Here is a 14,719-nt window from a genome sequence, read left to right on the forward strand (position 1 = left end):
TTTTATCTGTCATTCTTGTGTTCAAATCATATCCACTTTGTGAGACCACCTCCCCCCTTTTTTTTCCTGGGGAGAAAGGACTCAGCTGCTTTCTAACACCTGTTTATAAAGCTGAACCACATGCAACTGTTGTTTCTGTAGGTCAAAAATGGTCAAATACTGACAATTTTATATGGTTCAACCTAATGTATTCTCTTGCACTGAATTGGCACTCACTTGGTCCCACTTTATAGTACTTCCCATTATTAGAGTTTAAGTTACCTTGTTTCTTTCTTTCTTGGCTTTCCCTGTGTCTCCCACCCCTACTCCTACCAAATATAAGTACTAAGAGAGTAAGAAAGATACTGTCTTACCTTCACTGTATCCATAGCTCCCAGCAACTGTAGGTTCTTGATATTTGTTTAATGACAAATACCCCAGGGTTTGGGTATTAAACAGATTTTTTTTTTAAGATTTTATTTATTTATTTGTCAGAGAGAGAGAGAGAAAGAGGGGGGGAGAGAGGCAGGCACAGGGAGATGCTGGCTACCCGCTGAGCAGGGAACCAGACATGGGGCTCAATCCCAGGACCCTGGGATCATGACCTCAGGTGAAGGCAGACACTTAACCGGCTGAGCCACCCAGGTACCCCAGGCATTAAACAGATTTTATCTGGCTGTGGGATTGGGTGAGTCTTTCCAGGTCTCACTGAGCTCCAAAAGCTAAGTTGTGGATTATACTAGGTCAGCGGTTCCCAAAGCTGGCTGCTCACCAGAGTGGCCTTGGGAGAGTGTTAAAAATACAGATTCCAAGGCCCACTCCAGACCAAGGGAATCACAATAGTGGGGAGGGGCCCAGAAACCTCAGGTATCTTTGCCTCCCAAGATGACTCTTACATAGCCCCTGAACAGCTGTCTGCCTGCACTTGGGTACTGCCAGACCCCACAGAGTCACGGAGAGAGGTCTGCATCTGCCTTGCTCACTGCCCGGTTCCCAGCACATCGCACAACGTCTAACGCGTGGCAGACTGCAACAATCAATTGTTGAAGGCATGTTGGAGGACTTTTCCATTTCTGAGGGGCATCTTAAGCTGCCAAGGCCCATTAGGTTAGCTGAAAGAGGTCTTACGTGGAATGACCCTGAGAGTTTTTGAAGGTCTCCTTGGGCTCCCAAACTCAAGATGCTCGTATATTTGTGATATTTGTTTAACGACATGTAACACGCCACATGTCATTGGTGGGTCGCACCTCTCTGAGCCTTAGATTCCTCTGTGAAATAAGGGTATTGGGTTAAAAAAAAGACCACTAGGGTCCAATAGGACTTTACCTTGCTTTCCTTAATGACTCTCCTACTTACTAACTCTGTGACTTTGGGCAAGTGACTTACCTCTTGCTAAAGCATCTATAGCCCCATTCTCTCAGCCCTCACTGCAGGATTGTAAGCACCACCCCCTCACTACCCCCAACCCCCACCCCAGCAGAAACCTTGCCCATTCCATGGCAGCCATCCACAATACTTAGTGCTTGGCATGTACTCGTCACTCAGGATATCATTCTTTGGATGAATGATAGAGACTTTTAAAAAATGCAACAAGTAGGTAGAAGCTAGCTTACTTAGTTAGAAATTGTATATATCACCCTGAACTCAGGGCACTCCTAGTGGAATTAAGATATATTAAGATATAATCATTAAAGTGTAGTCAGTGGTTTTTAGTATTTCACAGAGTTGCACAACCATCACCACTATCTAATTCCAGAACATTTCCGCACACATCCCCCAATAACCCCATGTCCATTAGCTGTCATTTTCCCTTTACTCCCCCAGCCCCTGGCAAACACTAATCTACTTTCTGTCTTTATGGTTTGCCTCTTCTGGACGCATCGTATGAATAGAAATGTACTATATTTTTGGCCTTTTGTGTCTGGCTTCTTTCACTTACCATATGTTTTCAAGGTTCATTCATGCTGTGGCATGCATCAGTATTCCACCCCTTTTTATGGTAAATAATATTCCATTGTATTGATATACCACATTGAATGTATCCATTTATCAGTTGAGAGACATTTGGGTTGTTTCCACTTTTTCTCAATTAGGAATAATGGTACTATGACCATTCGTGTACAAGTTTTTATGGGGACCTAAGTTTTCAGTTCTCTTGGGTATACACCTAGGAGTAGTCTTATGACTACCACTCTGGCTTTTTGAGTAACTGTCAAAACTGTCAAAAAACTGTTTTCCAAAGTAGCTGCTCCATTTTGGAATCCCATCAACGGTGTCTGAGGGTTTCAGTTTCTCCCCATCCTCTCGGATGTTCCCCCGTTGTCACTCTCAAAATCTTATTTTCACTGTCCAAGTAGATGAGAAGTGCTATCTCTTTGCGGGTTTGATTTGCATTTCTCTAATGACAAAAGATGTTGAGCATCTTTTCATGTGCTTATTGGCCATTTGTATATTTTCTTTGGAGAAATGTTACTTAAATCCTTGGCCTATTTTTTTTCCTCAAGATTTTAAAACTTTGATTTGGCAGTGTGGTGTATGGTTTATCTGGCTCTGGAGGCTTGACTTCATTTAAGACAACTCAGTGCTCTCGGATAGTCTTTTTCCACTAATCTGAGATTTAATTGTTCACCTTCAAAATCTTTATTTTCCTATATAGGCCAGACTGCGCTCTTTGATGGAGCAATCAGGAGTAAAACACTCTGCCTTTTGTCGGCTGCTTGTTAACATTTCTACACCTTCACAAACCAGTGCTTTACCTTTTCTTATTCATCTTCTTTCATAAACGTTAGCTCATCATCAGCCTTTTCTGCCCCCCCTTCACCTATTTCTAAATTGGATTTTTGTCTTTTGATTGTTGGGTTGTAAGAGTTTTTCATATAATCTAGATGCTGGCCTCATATCAGATACATGATTTGCAAACACTATTTCCCATTCCATGGATTGCCCTCCTACTTTTTTGCTTGGTGTCCTTTGAAGCATAAAAGTGTTAAATTTTGATGAAGTCCAGTTTACCTATTTTTAATAATTGTTTGTGTTTTTGTCCCTAAGGAACAATCGCCTTATCTGAGGTTATGAAGATTCACTCCTGTCTTTTCTTTTAAGACTCTTAAGTCTTTAGCTCTTCTATTTGGGTCTGTGATACATTTTGAGTTAGTGTATCTCTATGGTGGGGGCACCTGGCTGGCTCAGTCAGCAGAGCATGCCGCTCTTGATCTCAGGGTCATGAGTTCACTCTTGATCTCAGGGTCCTGAGGCCAAGTCCCACGTGGAGCATAGAGCTTACTTAAAAATAAATAAATAAATACGTAAGATTAAAACAAAATTTTTTTAAATTCTATATGGTATGAAATAGAGCCATCTTTTTTCTTCTAATTTTTTTGTTTTTATTTTTTATTTTTGCTGGGGGGACAGAGAGAGAGAAAGAGAGAGAGAAAGAATGGTGGGAAGGGGCAGAGGGAGAGGGAGAGAGGGAATCTTAGGCAGGCTCCATGCCCAGCGAGGAGCCTGATGTGGGGCTCGATCTCAGGACCCTGATATCATGACCTGAGCCAGAATCAAGAGTCAGACGCTTATCTGACTGAGCCATCCAGGCGCCCCGAGCCATCTTTCCTTTTATTTATTTACTTAAAGATTTTATTTATTTATTTGTCAGAGAGAGCACAAGCAGGGGGACAGGCAGGCAGGCAGAGGGAGAAGCAGGCTCCCTGCTGAACAAGGAGCCTGACGTGGGACTCCATCCCAGGACCCTGGGATCATGACTGAGCCGAAGGCAGACACTTAACCAACTGAGCCACCCAGGTGTCCCTCATCTTTCCTTTTACAAAATCTTTTTCTATAGTGAAATGTAGCACACATAGAAAAACACACAAAATAAAAATGTATAGCTAAATAGATTACCATAAAATGAACATACTGTAACCAATATCCAGGTCAGGAAATAGAACACTGTTAACATTCCAGAAGGTCCCCTTGTGCTGCTTCCCAATCAATATCCTCCCATCCCCATGAAGTACCTGCTGCCTGTTAAGGTAACCTCTTGTTTGCTTTTCTTAGTTTTACTACCCAAACGAACATCCCCAACCATGTAGCCCACTTTGCTGATTTTTGAAGTTCATATCAGCAGAACTGTACCATCTCTGGCTTTTACTCAACATTATTTTTTTGAGATTCATTCAAGTTTTGCAAGTAACTGTAGCTCATTCATGTTTATTGCTGTACTGTGTTACTTTGTGTGAACAAACCATAATGTTTTATTTTTGATGGTCATTGGAATTGTTAACAGTTTGGAGCTTTTATAAAGTGTGATATTATGAACATTATTTTTCTTGTCTCTTGGCGCACTGTGCATGCACATGTATTGGGTATATACCTTGGAGTGGAATTATTAGACACGTGTATATTTCACCCATGCAGAGAATGACAAACCTTTTTCCAAGGTGATTGTCAGTTTCAGCTCTCACCAGCTGTAAAAAAGAGACCTTGTTCCAAGCTTCCCCCTCACCAATACTTTTTATTGTCAGTTTGTTTGATTATAGCCATCTTGGGGGGTGTTTAGTAGTATCTCATTGTGGTTTTAATTTGCTTTCCCCTGATGACTAATGAGGTTGAGCACCTTTTCATATGTTTATTGCTCATTTGTGTATTTCTTTGGAGGAGTGCCTATTCTAGTGTTTTGCCCATTGAAAAAAATTTCGTTCTCTTTTACTTTACTATGTAATTTCTAAGAATTTTAAAATATATTCTGGATGTGAGTCCTCTGTCAATAATATGTATTGCAAATATCTTCTTTCATTCTGTGGCTTATTTTTTTCAATCTCTTAATGTTGTCTTTTTGATAAACAGAAATTCTTATTTATAATATAATCTAACATAATGATCTTTTCTCTTTTTGATCAGAGCTTATATGTCTAGTTTAGGAAGTCTTCCCCTATCCTAAGGTCATATACATATCCTTTTATATTCTTAGAGATGTTATTATTTGCCATTTATTTATTTTTATTTATTTCTTTTTTTAAGTAGGCTCCACACCCAGCATGAAGCCCAATGCAGAGCCCAGTGCAGGCTTGAACCCACGACCCTGAGATCAAGAACTAAGGGAGATCAAGAGTTGGATGCTTGGGGTGCCTTGGTGGCTCAGTTGTTGGTCAGCTCAGGTCATGATCCCGGGGTCCTGGGATCCAGCCCTGCGTTGGACTCCCTCCTCAGCGGGGAGTCTGCTTCTCCCTCTTCCTCTGTCCCTACCCCTGCTCCTGCTCTGTCAAATAAACAAATAAAATCTTAAAAAAAAAAAAAAGAGTTGGATGCTTTACTGACTGAACCATCCAGGCGCCCCTATTATTTGCCTGATACATTCAGATCTACAATCTACCTGGATTTTTGTGTATGATGTGGGTAAGGGTTAAGTTTAATTTCTTAAAATAATGATATCCAATCATCCTGGCACGACTTATTGCAAACACCTTTCTTTCCCAACTGCCCTGAAGTGCCTATGGTGTTAAAGTTGTGTGTTTATTAACCTTTGGTCTGTGTCTGAGCTGTTTATTATTTCATTGATCTCTTTGTCTCTCCTATACATTTCTGCTTGGGTGGAGGAGCAGTGTCAGAATTTTGATTGAGATGATGCTAAATATATAGATTAGGCAGAATTTACAACTTCACCATATTAGTTGTACTAGCCCATGAGCATGCTACATTCCTCCATTTATTTAGATCATCTTTGACTTCTCTCAAAAATATTTTAAGTTTTCTGTGTAGGGGCATCTGGGTAGCTCAGTCAGTTAAGCATTAGACTCTTGATTTTGGCTCAGGTCAGGATCTTGGGGTTGTGAGATTGAGCCCCACATTGGGCTCTGCACTCAGGGTGGAGTCTGCTTGGGATTCTCTCTCTCCCTCTGCCCCTCCCCCTGCTTGCTCTCTCTAAAAATAAATAAAATCTTTAAAAAAATAAAGTTTTCTGTGTAGAGGTTTTATACATATTTTATTGAATTTGCTCTTAGATATTAGATATTTTTAGTTTTTATATTAAGTGGTATTTTAAATATTTCATTTTCTAATTCTTTTCGGTTTATAAAAAAAGTTGATTTTTGGTGGACATTAACCCTATTTCTGGTTATTTTGCTAAACTTGCTTACTAATTCTAATTTTGTAGACATATTAAAATATGTCTTATGAAAATAATGATGCTTTTATATCTTATTTTCTAAAACCTATTCATATCTTTTTTTTTTCTTAAAGATTTTATTTATTTGTCAGAGAGCACAGAAGCAGGCTCCCCACTGAGCAAGGAGCCTGATGTGGAACTCAATTCCAGGACCCTGGGATCATGACCTGAGCTGAAGGCGGATGCTTAACTGACTGAGCCACCCAGGTGTCCCATAAAACCTACATATCTTTTGAGGGATGAACAATTTTTATTTGGTTCAGATCAGGGGTCTATGAGTCTTGAAGACCTCTGTTCATTTGTTGGTTTTCTTCTCCGTGTTCTCCTTGGCTTGTTGGAGCAACTCCTCCATGTAGTGAATCTTGGTCCCATTCTACTTTTTGTCCTCCAGGGTGGCTGTCAACATCTGGTACTTCTGGCCAGCCTCATAAGTCAGGTGCCTCAAGTAGACAAACTTATGTGTGGGCTTCAGACACACAAATTTGAGGAGAAATAATCACTTGCTCTTTCTTGTTAAATATCTTGAGGTGCTCTAAAGTGGCCTAGCAATGCTTGATCTTGCAGGGTAGCATGCATCACACATTCTACCTGAAGATGTGCTTGGAGACCCAGAAATGGTAGGGACCATGGGATGAGTTGGTGTCTGTGTGCTTGTGGAAGAAGTCCAAAGCTTGGTACCTCTAATTAATTCTGTAGAAGTTGGCAGAAATGTTGTTATCCTTATAGTACATGACCACCACTTTCCACTACCTGCCTGGTCACTCTGGCCTCCAGGTGCCCCTATAGATGGTATTAACCATTGATTACCAGGACTATCCCTCTGCTAACTTTGGCAGCTGCTTTGGAAAATTAACCCATATGCTTTAAAATTGTTTTTCTTGTCTTATTGCACTAGCTAGAACCCTAGTGCAATATTGAAAAGTTGTGGTGAGAACAGACATTTCTTGTTTCCAGTGTTAGGGGGAAATCTGTCAACATTTTGCCATTGCAAAAGATGTTTTCTGTAGGGTTTTCAGAAATACCTTTTATCAAATTAAAGAAGTCTCCTTCTATTCATAGTTTACTAAGGAATTTTCTTCATGAATAGTTATACGATTTTATAACATTCTTTTTCTTACTCCTTTGGAATGATTTATGTCCTTCTTTCTGGTAATATGGTGAATTACATTTGTTGATTTCCATGTTAAATTACCCAACTTATTTATGATCTACTATTCTTGCTATATCCTGTTGAATTTGTTTTGCTAATATTTTTTAATAGACTTTATTTTTTAGAGCAGTTTTAGGTTCACAGAAAAATTGAGAGGATGGTACAGAATTTCTCATATACTCGCTGCCTCCACCCATGTATAGTCTTGTCCATTATCAACATCCCTTACCAGAGTAGTCTGTTTGTTAAAACTTATGAATGTACACTGACACATCATTATCACCCAGGATTCATAGAGTACATTAGGATTCACTCTAGGTGTTGTAAATTCTGTGGGGTTAGACAAATTTATAATGAAATGTGTCCATCATTAGAGCATCATACAGAGTAGTTTTACTACCTTAAAAATTTTTTGTGCTTTGCCTGTCCATCCCTCTCTCTACTAATCTCTGGCAAACACTGATCTTTTTACTGTCTCCACAGTTTTGCCTTTTCCAAAATGTCATATAGTTGGAATCATAGAGTATGTAGCCTTTCAGATTGGCTTCTTTCACTTAGTAATATGCATTTAACATTCCTCCATATCTTTTCATGCTTGGTAGCTCATTTCTTTTTAGTGCTGAGTAATATCCCATTGTGCAGATATATAACAGTTTACTTATGCATTCACCTACTAAAGGATATCTTGGTTGCTTAAAAGTTTTGGCAACTATGAATAAAGCTTCTATAACACCCGTGTGCAGATTTTTGTGTGGACATAAATTTTCAAGTCCTTTGGGTAAATATCAAGAAGTATGATTACTGGATCATATGTTAAGAGTTGAGAAACCATCAAACTGTCTTCTAAGAGGGGCCATACCATTTTACATTCCCATTCCTGTCGCTGTACGTTTTTGCCAGCATTTGGTGTCCGTGTTTTGGATTTTTAAGCCTCATTGTTTTATGCAGTCAACTTTTACATACCTACATATTTTCTTCCCTTTTCATTCTTCTTCATACCTTTATGCCTCTCTGAGCTTATACTGGGGCATCATTTTCCTTCTGCTTAAAGAATACCCTTTAATATGGGTTGACTGTCAAAAAACTCTCCATTTCTTTTTCTTTCTCTTTCCTTCTTTTGGGAATGTCTTTTATTTCATTCTTTGGCCTTAGGAGTATGCTTTACCCACAAGTGGGGAAAGTGTAAAGTGTCAGAGAACTAACCCAGGAACAATCCTCAACCACTGAGGGATGGAGTTGATGGAATAGATACCTCCAGCTTCCTCCCCACTCATTGAGATAATTCTGAGGTGTGTCCCCCCCCCAGTCTGTCAGATGGGCCCCAGTGGGATTGCATTCCAATTGCCCACAGTGTTAAAACATGCATCAGCCCATCTTTCATTAAGCTTCTTCCCATTCCTGTCTCATTTCTCCATTCATTTGTTTTCAAAGGGAGAATGAGTTCACATTATTAGAAGAGAACCCTCCGTCCTCCAGTCTTCTTTTCTAGGCTTGTATTGTACTTTGATACTTCAAAGAGGTTCTGCTTGAACACTGCTTATCTCCATTCTTTATCTGTATTCCCTCCTCCCCTGTCTTTGTGATGGGCTTGCACAACTCCATGCCTTTATTCTTGTTTTTCTCTGTGTAAAGTGTGACCCACCAAAGTGTTGGGGATCTAGAAGAGGAAAATTCTCCCTAACAAGTCAGCCTGGGACAACAAAAAGGTTGCAATTCCAAAATGGTCATCAAAGACCAGATGTTTAGTTTGAATGGGCTGCCTAGAGTGAGAAGACTGGCCTTCAACCAGGGGAGAAAGTCTCAGAACTTGGAAACTAGGAGTGGATAAGTCAAGGGAACAGGGTGGAAGCACAATGAAAAGATGAAGAAAAACAGATTTGGAAGAAAGAAGCAATGGATGGGTGTGGTGTGGAGTTTGTTTGGGGGCAAATATAAAATAAATAAGTTTAAGCTAGATATTCTATTTGCCCTGAACATTCTTTTTTTTTTTTTTAAAGATTTTATTTATTTATTTGACAGAAAGAGACACAGTGAGAGAGGAAACACAAGCAGGGGGAGTGGGAGAGGGAGAAGCAGGCTTCGGAGCGGGTAGCCTGATGCGGGGCTCGATCCCAGGACCCTGGGATCATGACTTGAGCCGAAGGCAGACGCTTAACAACTGAGCCACCCAGGCACCCCTGCCCTGGACATTCTTGAAAGCTCAGTTTAAATGACTTTTCTTAATTGTCTTGGCTTGAATCACTTCCTCTGTTAACTTCCATAGCACTCTTACTGCATCTGTCATATCACATTTTTCCTATGGCTTTGAATAAACTGTTCCTTTTAAATTATTAACTAGATGGCAGCTGTGGTATAGTGGAAAGAGCAGTGTAATCAGAATTAGATGACCTGGGTTTCAGTCTCAGCTTCAACACCTACCTAAAGTGCTTGAGCCTCAGTGTTCTCATCTATATAATGGGGATTATATTAATTACCCCAGAGGATGATTTGGGTATCAAAAGACATAGGTATATCAAGTGGTTCGTAGTGAGCACTGTTGAGCCTTACCTTTTACATTTACATTTACATTTACGTTACCTTACATTTGCTGAGCCTACCGAGTGTTATGAAATGCTCCAGGTGCTTGACAAACATTATCTTATTTAGACTTCACCATAACCCTATGTAGATCTGCAATTACGGAATATTTTACAAATGAGAAAAAAGACATTGTGATAGGCTAAATAATTTAATCAAGGTCACATAGTTAAGTAGCAGAAACAGGACAGAAATCCAGTTCTGTCTGGTTCTACAACCAGCAGTGTCTGTTGGTCTACCCTGCCTCCCTATGGCTTTGGAGGACTAAATACCAGCCTTGAAATCACTTTTTAGTCTAAACTAATCTGGGCCAATTTTGGAGCTGGTGACCTACAAAACTGTTCCATTATCTGTCTCAAGGGGGTACCTACTCCATCCTGATTTATAAATAAATGTTCATCTATTTTGCTCAGAAGAACTTCCTAAGCAAAAGTGTTTACATATGTAATGCATTAACAGAAGAAAAGAGATATTTAACATTAAGAACGTTTCCCAGGACCCCTGATTTAACAAACATCCACACAAACTGGAGAAGCAGCTTAGTTTTCACTCTTTGCCTTGAAAGGGGTACTTAGTTTTTTTGAAGGAGCCATGGAAGGCTTTGAGAAGAAAGCTATGAACTGCTTCCCTAGAAAAAAGTTCCTTAGAAAAAAGATCCATTCAAAAATTTGCCGTTTTGATCCCACTGATCATGAGTTGAAGAACGCCTTTGTAGAAGAGATATATCATCTTTCATTTAAAAGTAGTTAAAAAACCCCATGAATCATTTAAATCAGGAAATTAGTGGAAATTTCCACACTTGGTCTTTGTGCGGGTATATGATGGTGTTGCTGGAGACATGGGGGAGAGTAGGGTGATTAAAGAAGTTGCTGCAAAGTCAGCTCTTTGATCCTACTATAGGACCTTCTGGAAAGGTCCTTACATAACTACCTTACTTCTCCAATAAAAAGCTGTGTATTTCTCGCCCCTTAACTGATTTTGCACTTCCACTTTAAATATAACTGCGGATGAAGGGCAAGAAACAGCAACAAAAACCCCCTAAAGATCCGCAGAATAATTAGGGCTGCCCCAGGGAAATCAGAGCGAGAAGCGCAGGAGCCCCTCTTCCTTCCCACCTCCCCGGGGACACACACTTAGCCTCCCTCCCAGACTTCTTCCCCGCCCCAGCGGGCTCCCCTCCACCTCCTCCTTCCCTAACACGTGCTCTCCGGAACACTCACTCGGGAGCTATCCCACCCCCCGGGGGGGCTGGGCTCGGGGCCGAACGGACCAATCCGCACGCGCCTTACAGCGCCGTGGCCCGACAACGTTGAGCCGCCCAATCGAAAGGGCCTTACCGCCCGTTTCCCGGAGCCCCGCCCCCTCGCAGTCGTGCCCCCGCCCGCCGGTCTCCTCCCTCCTTCTCCTCCTCCCGTTCGCCCCTCCCCCGCCGCTCGGGAGCGGAGCCTGCGAGACGGAGAAACTGGGGCAGAAGTGAAGATGGCGGCGGCGGTGCTGGCGGCGGCGGCGGCTTCTCGCCAGTGACGCGCGGTGCGGGCTCATCTCCCTTCCCACCTCCCTAGTCCGGACCCCGTCCGCCGCCGGGACCACACCGTCCCCGCAGCCCGCCCCTCTCCTCCCTCCCCAGTCGCCCCCTCTCCCGACGCCCGGCCGCCGCTGGCGGCGGCGCGCCCCGGGTCCCGGCCTCGCACTCCTGCGCGCTGTCGCCGGGGGGAGCGGGTGGCGTGTTGATCCGCCTCTGCCCGCCCCGCCGGACCGCGGACACACGCCCGGCAGGGAGGCGGCGGCGGCCCCTGCGCATTTGCTTCCCTCCATTTGGGGACTGGGAGGCGGCGGCGGCGGCGGCAGCGGGTTTTGGGGAGGGGAAGGGGATTCGGGGGGGGTGGGCGAGAGCGGGAGGGGGCCGTCCTCGGGAGGAGGACGAGAAGGAAGCACCATGACGTCCATCCATTTCGTGGTTCACCCGCTGCCGGGCACCGAGGACCAGCTCAATGACAGGTAATAGGGCCGGCGGGCGGGCGGGCGGGGGGAGGGGCGCCTCCCCTCCCCCACGGGGCCGCGCCGGGGCGGGCGCCCGTGTTTACGCGTCGGCCGGCAGGCCAGCGAGGGGGGGGCGTCCTCACTGCCCCCGGCTAGGCCCCTTCCGGGGCAAACTTCTGGTCCCGGGGGTCCGGGGCTGCGGGGGGAGCGCGGTGTAGACGGTGTCCGTGGTGTAGACGGGAAAGCGCGCTGCAACCTCTTTCCTCCCCCCCCCCCACCCGTCTCCCTCCGAGGAGCCGCGTTGAACTCGGCGGAGATGGGGGGGGAATCCGGCTCCCGGGGGGGGGGGGCGGGCTGTAATTACCACCCGGCCCAGGCCCGAGGAATCCATATTAGTCAAAGTTGAATTGAGACAGACAATGCGGATGGGGGATGGTGGAGGTAAAAAGAGAGGGAAGAGGAGAAGCGGGGAGAGGGGCCCCGGGGTAGACCGGGCTCGCCCGGGCCCCCGGGAGCTTGTCCGGTGGGGTGGTCTGGACCTGCCAAGCCTGGAGATCCCAGGGGAGGGGGAGGCTGATTCCCGGCAGATCGTGTTGGGGGGGGGGAAGCGCCATGATTATTGTTATTATTATTAAATTTGAGCTCCTGCAGTGAGGTTTGCCTGCCCGGGAGGGGATGAATTCAGGCGGGGGTGGGGAAGTGGATTGGATTCCCTTTGCTCTCCTTCCGAAACGGGGCTGGTAAGCTCCTTCTCCCAGCCCCTATGGTGGGAGCTTTTTTTGTTTCCTTTTTTATTCTAATGATAGTGTTTTCCTGAGTTGTAATTTGACAGCTGAAAACCGTGCGTAGAGTCAAAGGAAAACTCTTACGTTTGCAGTTCGCAATGCTGCTTTCTTAACAAGCTGTAAATTTCTGGGATGGGTTTGCTATGGGCGGAGGAGGAATTATGATTTTTTTTTTGTCTTTAATAAGAAGGCTATTTTGGCTGTGGATTCCTCCCTTTGCCTCCTCCACCGTTCCCTGCCAGTTTAGGATATTGAATTGCAGGGCCGCATGCTCTCAGGGAACTAAGATAAAGCAGGAAAAGTTCCTTCACTGTTGCAAAACAGACTCGGAGAAGGTTGAGGGAGGCCTCCATTAAAGTAAGTCTTAGAATTTAGGACTCCGATCTACTAATGATGGGCTAAATATTTACAGGGCCAGAAAGTGGGGCATTTTCAGCCTCCCTCTCCCCCAATGATATAGTTGCTTTCTATTTCTTTTGATTATAAATGGCCATCAGGACCCAAGTTTGGAAGTTAGATACGATTTTTGCTAAGTGACCGGGTGACATAAGTTGCATGACGCCGTTTGTCATGCGCTTCCCGGAGGGAGGAAGAGGCCTAACTTGCTGCTAAGATATTGGCCTCGGTCTCCGAGTATCTTAACCGCCTCAGGTGGTGCGGACAGCTGCTCAATGCGAAAGCTGTCCGCTTAGTTTGTGGCAGTGAGTTCAGATTTGTCTAATCTTTGCTTTAGCTGTATTGTATTTAACATGTTCGTGAAACTTTTGAAATACTTTCTGAAAATACTGAAATAAGTTTTGTCATTTTAACATTTTGTTAGGTGATCCTTACTCTGATTTTTATTTCATTAGAGATAGAGATCTCTGAGACTTTAACATAAGGTGTTTTTTTTTTTTTTTGTAAATTTTGGAACTAGGCTCTTGGTGAGGATAACTCTACCCATTCATAGAACCAAGTTAGTAGTGCTTGTCGTGTAACTTAGAACTTAAGAAAATTGCACCAGGCAGGAGAGAGGTGGCCATGTTTTCTATATTAGTCCTACTTTATATATACCAAGAATCCTGACTAGCTTACTCAATTGACTGTGGATGCCAAAACCTATTTTGCCAGTTGTCTTGAGCGCTTTGATTCATTTTTGAACATTCCTTTTACTTCAACTAGTCCTGGGAATTTACAAGAAATGTATCCTTTTTTAAGCTACCTTTTTTCATTCCTAATGTAAACAAGTAATCAGTTTTGGTTTTGATTCTTGTAGTGTCAGTGCACAATATTAAGGATATTTAAACCGTCTTGAGTTTTTATGAAACAGAAGTGGATCTGATTCATATTATAAAATGTGTGTATCGAGGTGGCAGATATTTGAGAAAATAGAAATACTGTAGGTAAAATTTTTGGGACAGAGTTAAGCTGGTAGCAGTAAAGAATGGTCTGTTGAAATTTGTGAGGACAGCATTTGAGACAGCCATGCACCCTGTTTTGATGTAGCTGACTTATGGTGGAGCTGTTCTGTGTCTCCCCTTCAAAGGGAAAGATCCTTTTTGCATACCTCATTGCAGAGTTACAGGATCAACCTATTGCTGCATTGCTTGACAAAAATCTGTGTATAAAACAGACTGACTTTCTGGAGCCTTTTAAATGGAACAAGAAGCCTGGAATATTTTCATCTTCAGATAAAAACTTTACCAAGATTTAGTAAGTTTTGGTAATCGAAAAGGGTTGCCCCTATAGCTTGACTTTTATATGAGAAATGTGTCCGTGCCAGGAATGAAATGATAAATGATACTTTTGGATGAAAAGTGGTGTAAATAAGTAGACTTTATTCTTTACATGAAAAGCAGTAAGATTGGACAGGCAGTATGGTATTGCAAATAAATTGCTGAGTTAAAACATAGGGGGCCTCAAAACATCAATATTTTCTTCTCCAAATAAGTTTTCTTTTTAAAATAGCCACATCCTGTTAAAAGTCAGATATTTTGTTGAGTGTAATGGTGTGATGTCTCAAATATCTAAAATATACTCAGTATGAAAAGTTTGTGTTTTTTTTCCTTTGTGCTTTCAGAGTTGCTAATTCCGTAATAATCTTTGTAT

At 43.0% G+C, this 14,719-nt stretch overlaps 1 protein-coding gene across 2 annotated transcripts in view; it reads left to right on the forward strand.

Moving 5' to 3' along the window:
• Nucleotides 1-11,768: 11,768 nt before the first annotated feature.
• UBR5 (ubiquitin protein ligase E3 component n-recognin 5) overlaps nucleotides 11,769-14,719 on the forward strand; it is a 132,367-nt gene continuing 129,416 nt past the window's right edge. For both annotated transcript variants that reach the window (XM_088022771.1, XM_028110653.2), the window contains exon 1: nucleotides 11,769-11,864. In XM_088022771.1, coding sequence (XP_087878897.1) covers nucleotides 11,803-11,864 — 62 coding nt within the window. In that variant the 5' untranslated portion in view covers nucleotides 11,769-11,802. The remainder of the gene's footprint in view (nucleotides 11,865-14,719) is intronic.

Source organism: Eumetopias jubatus, unplaced genomic scaffold (assembly GCF_037043125.1).
Source record: "Eumetopias jubatus isolate StellerSeaLion01/CBP00866 unplaced genomic scaffold, mEumJub1_p1.0 scaffold_4, whole genome shotgun sequence".
In the NCBI taxonomy this organism is placed as follows: Eukaryota; Metazoa; Chordata; class Mammalia; order Carnivora; family Otariidae; genus Eumetopias; species Eumetopias jubatus.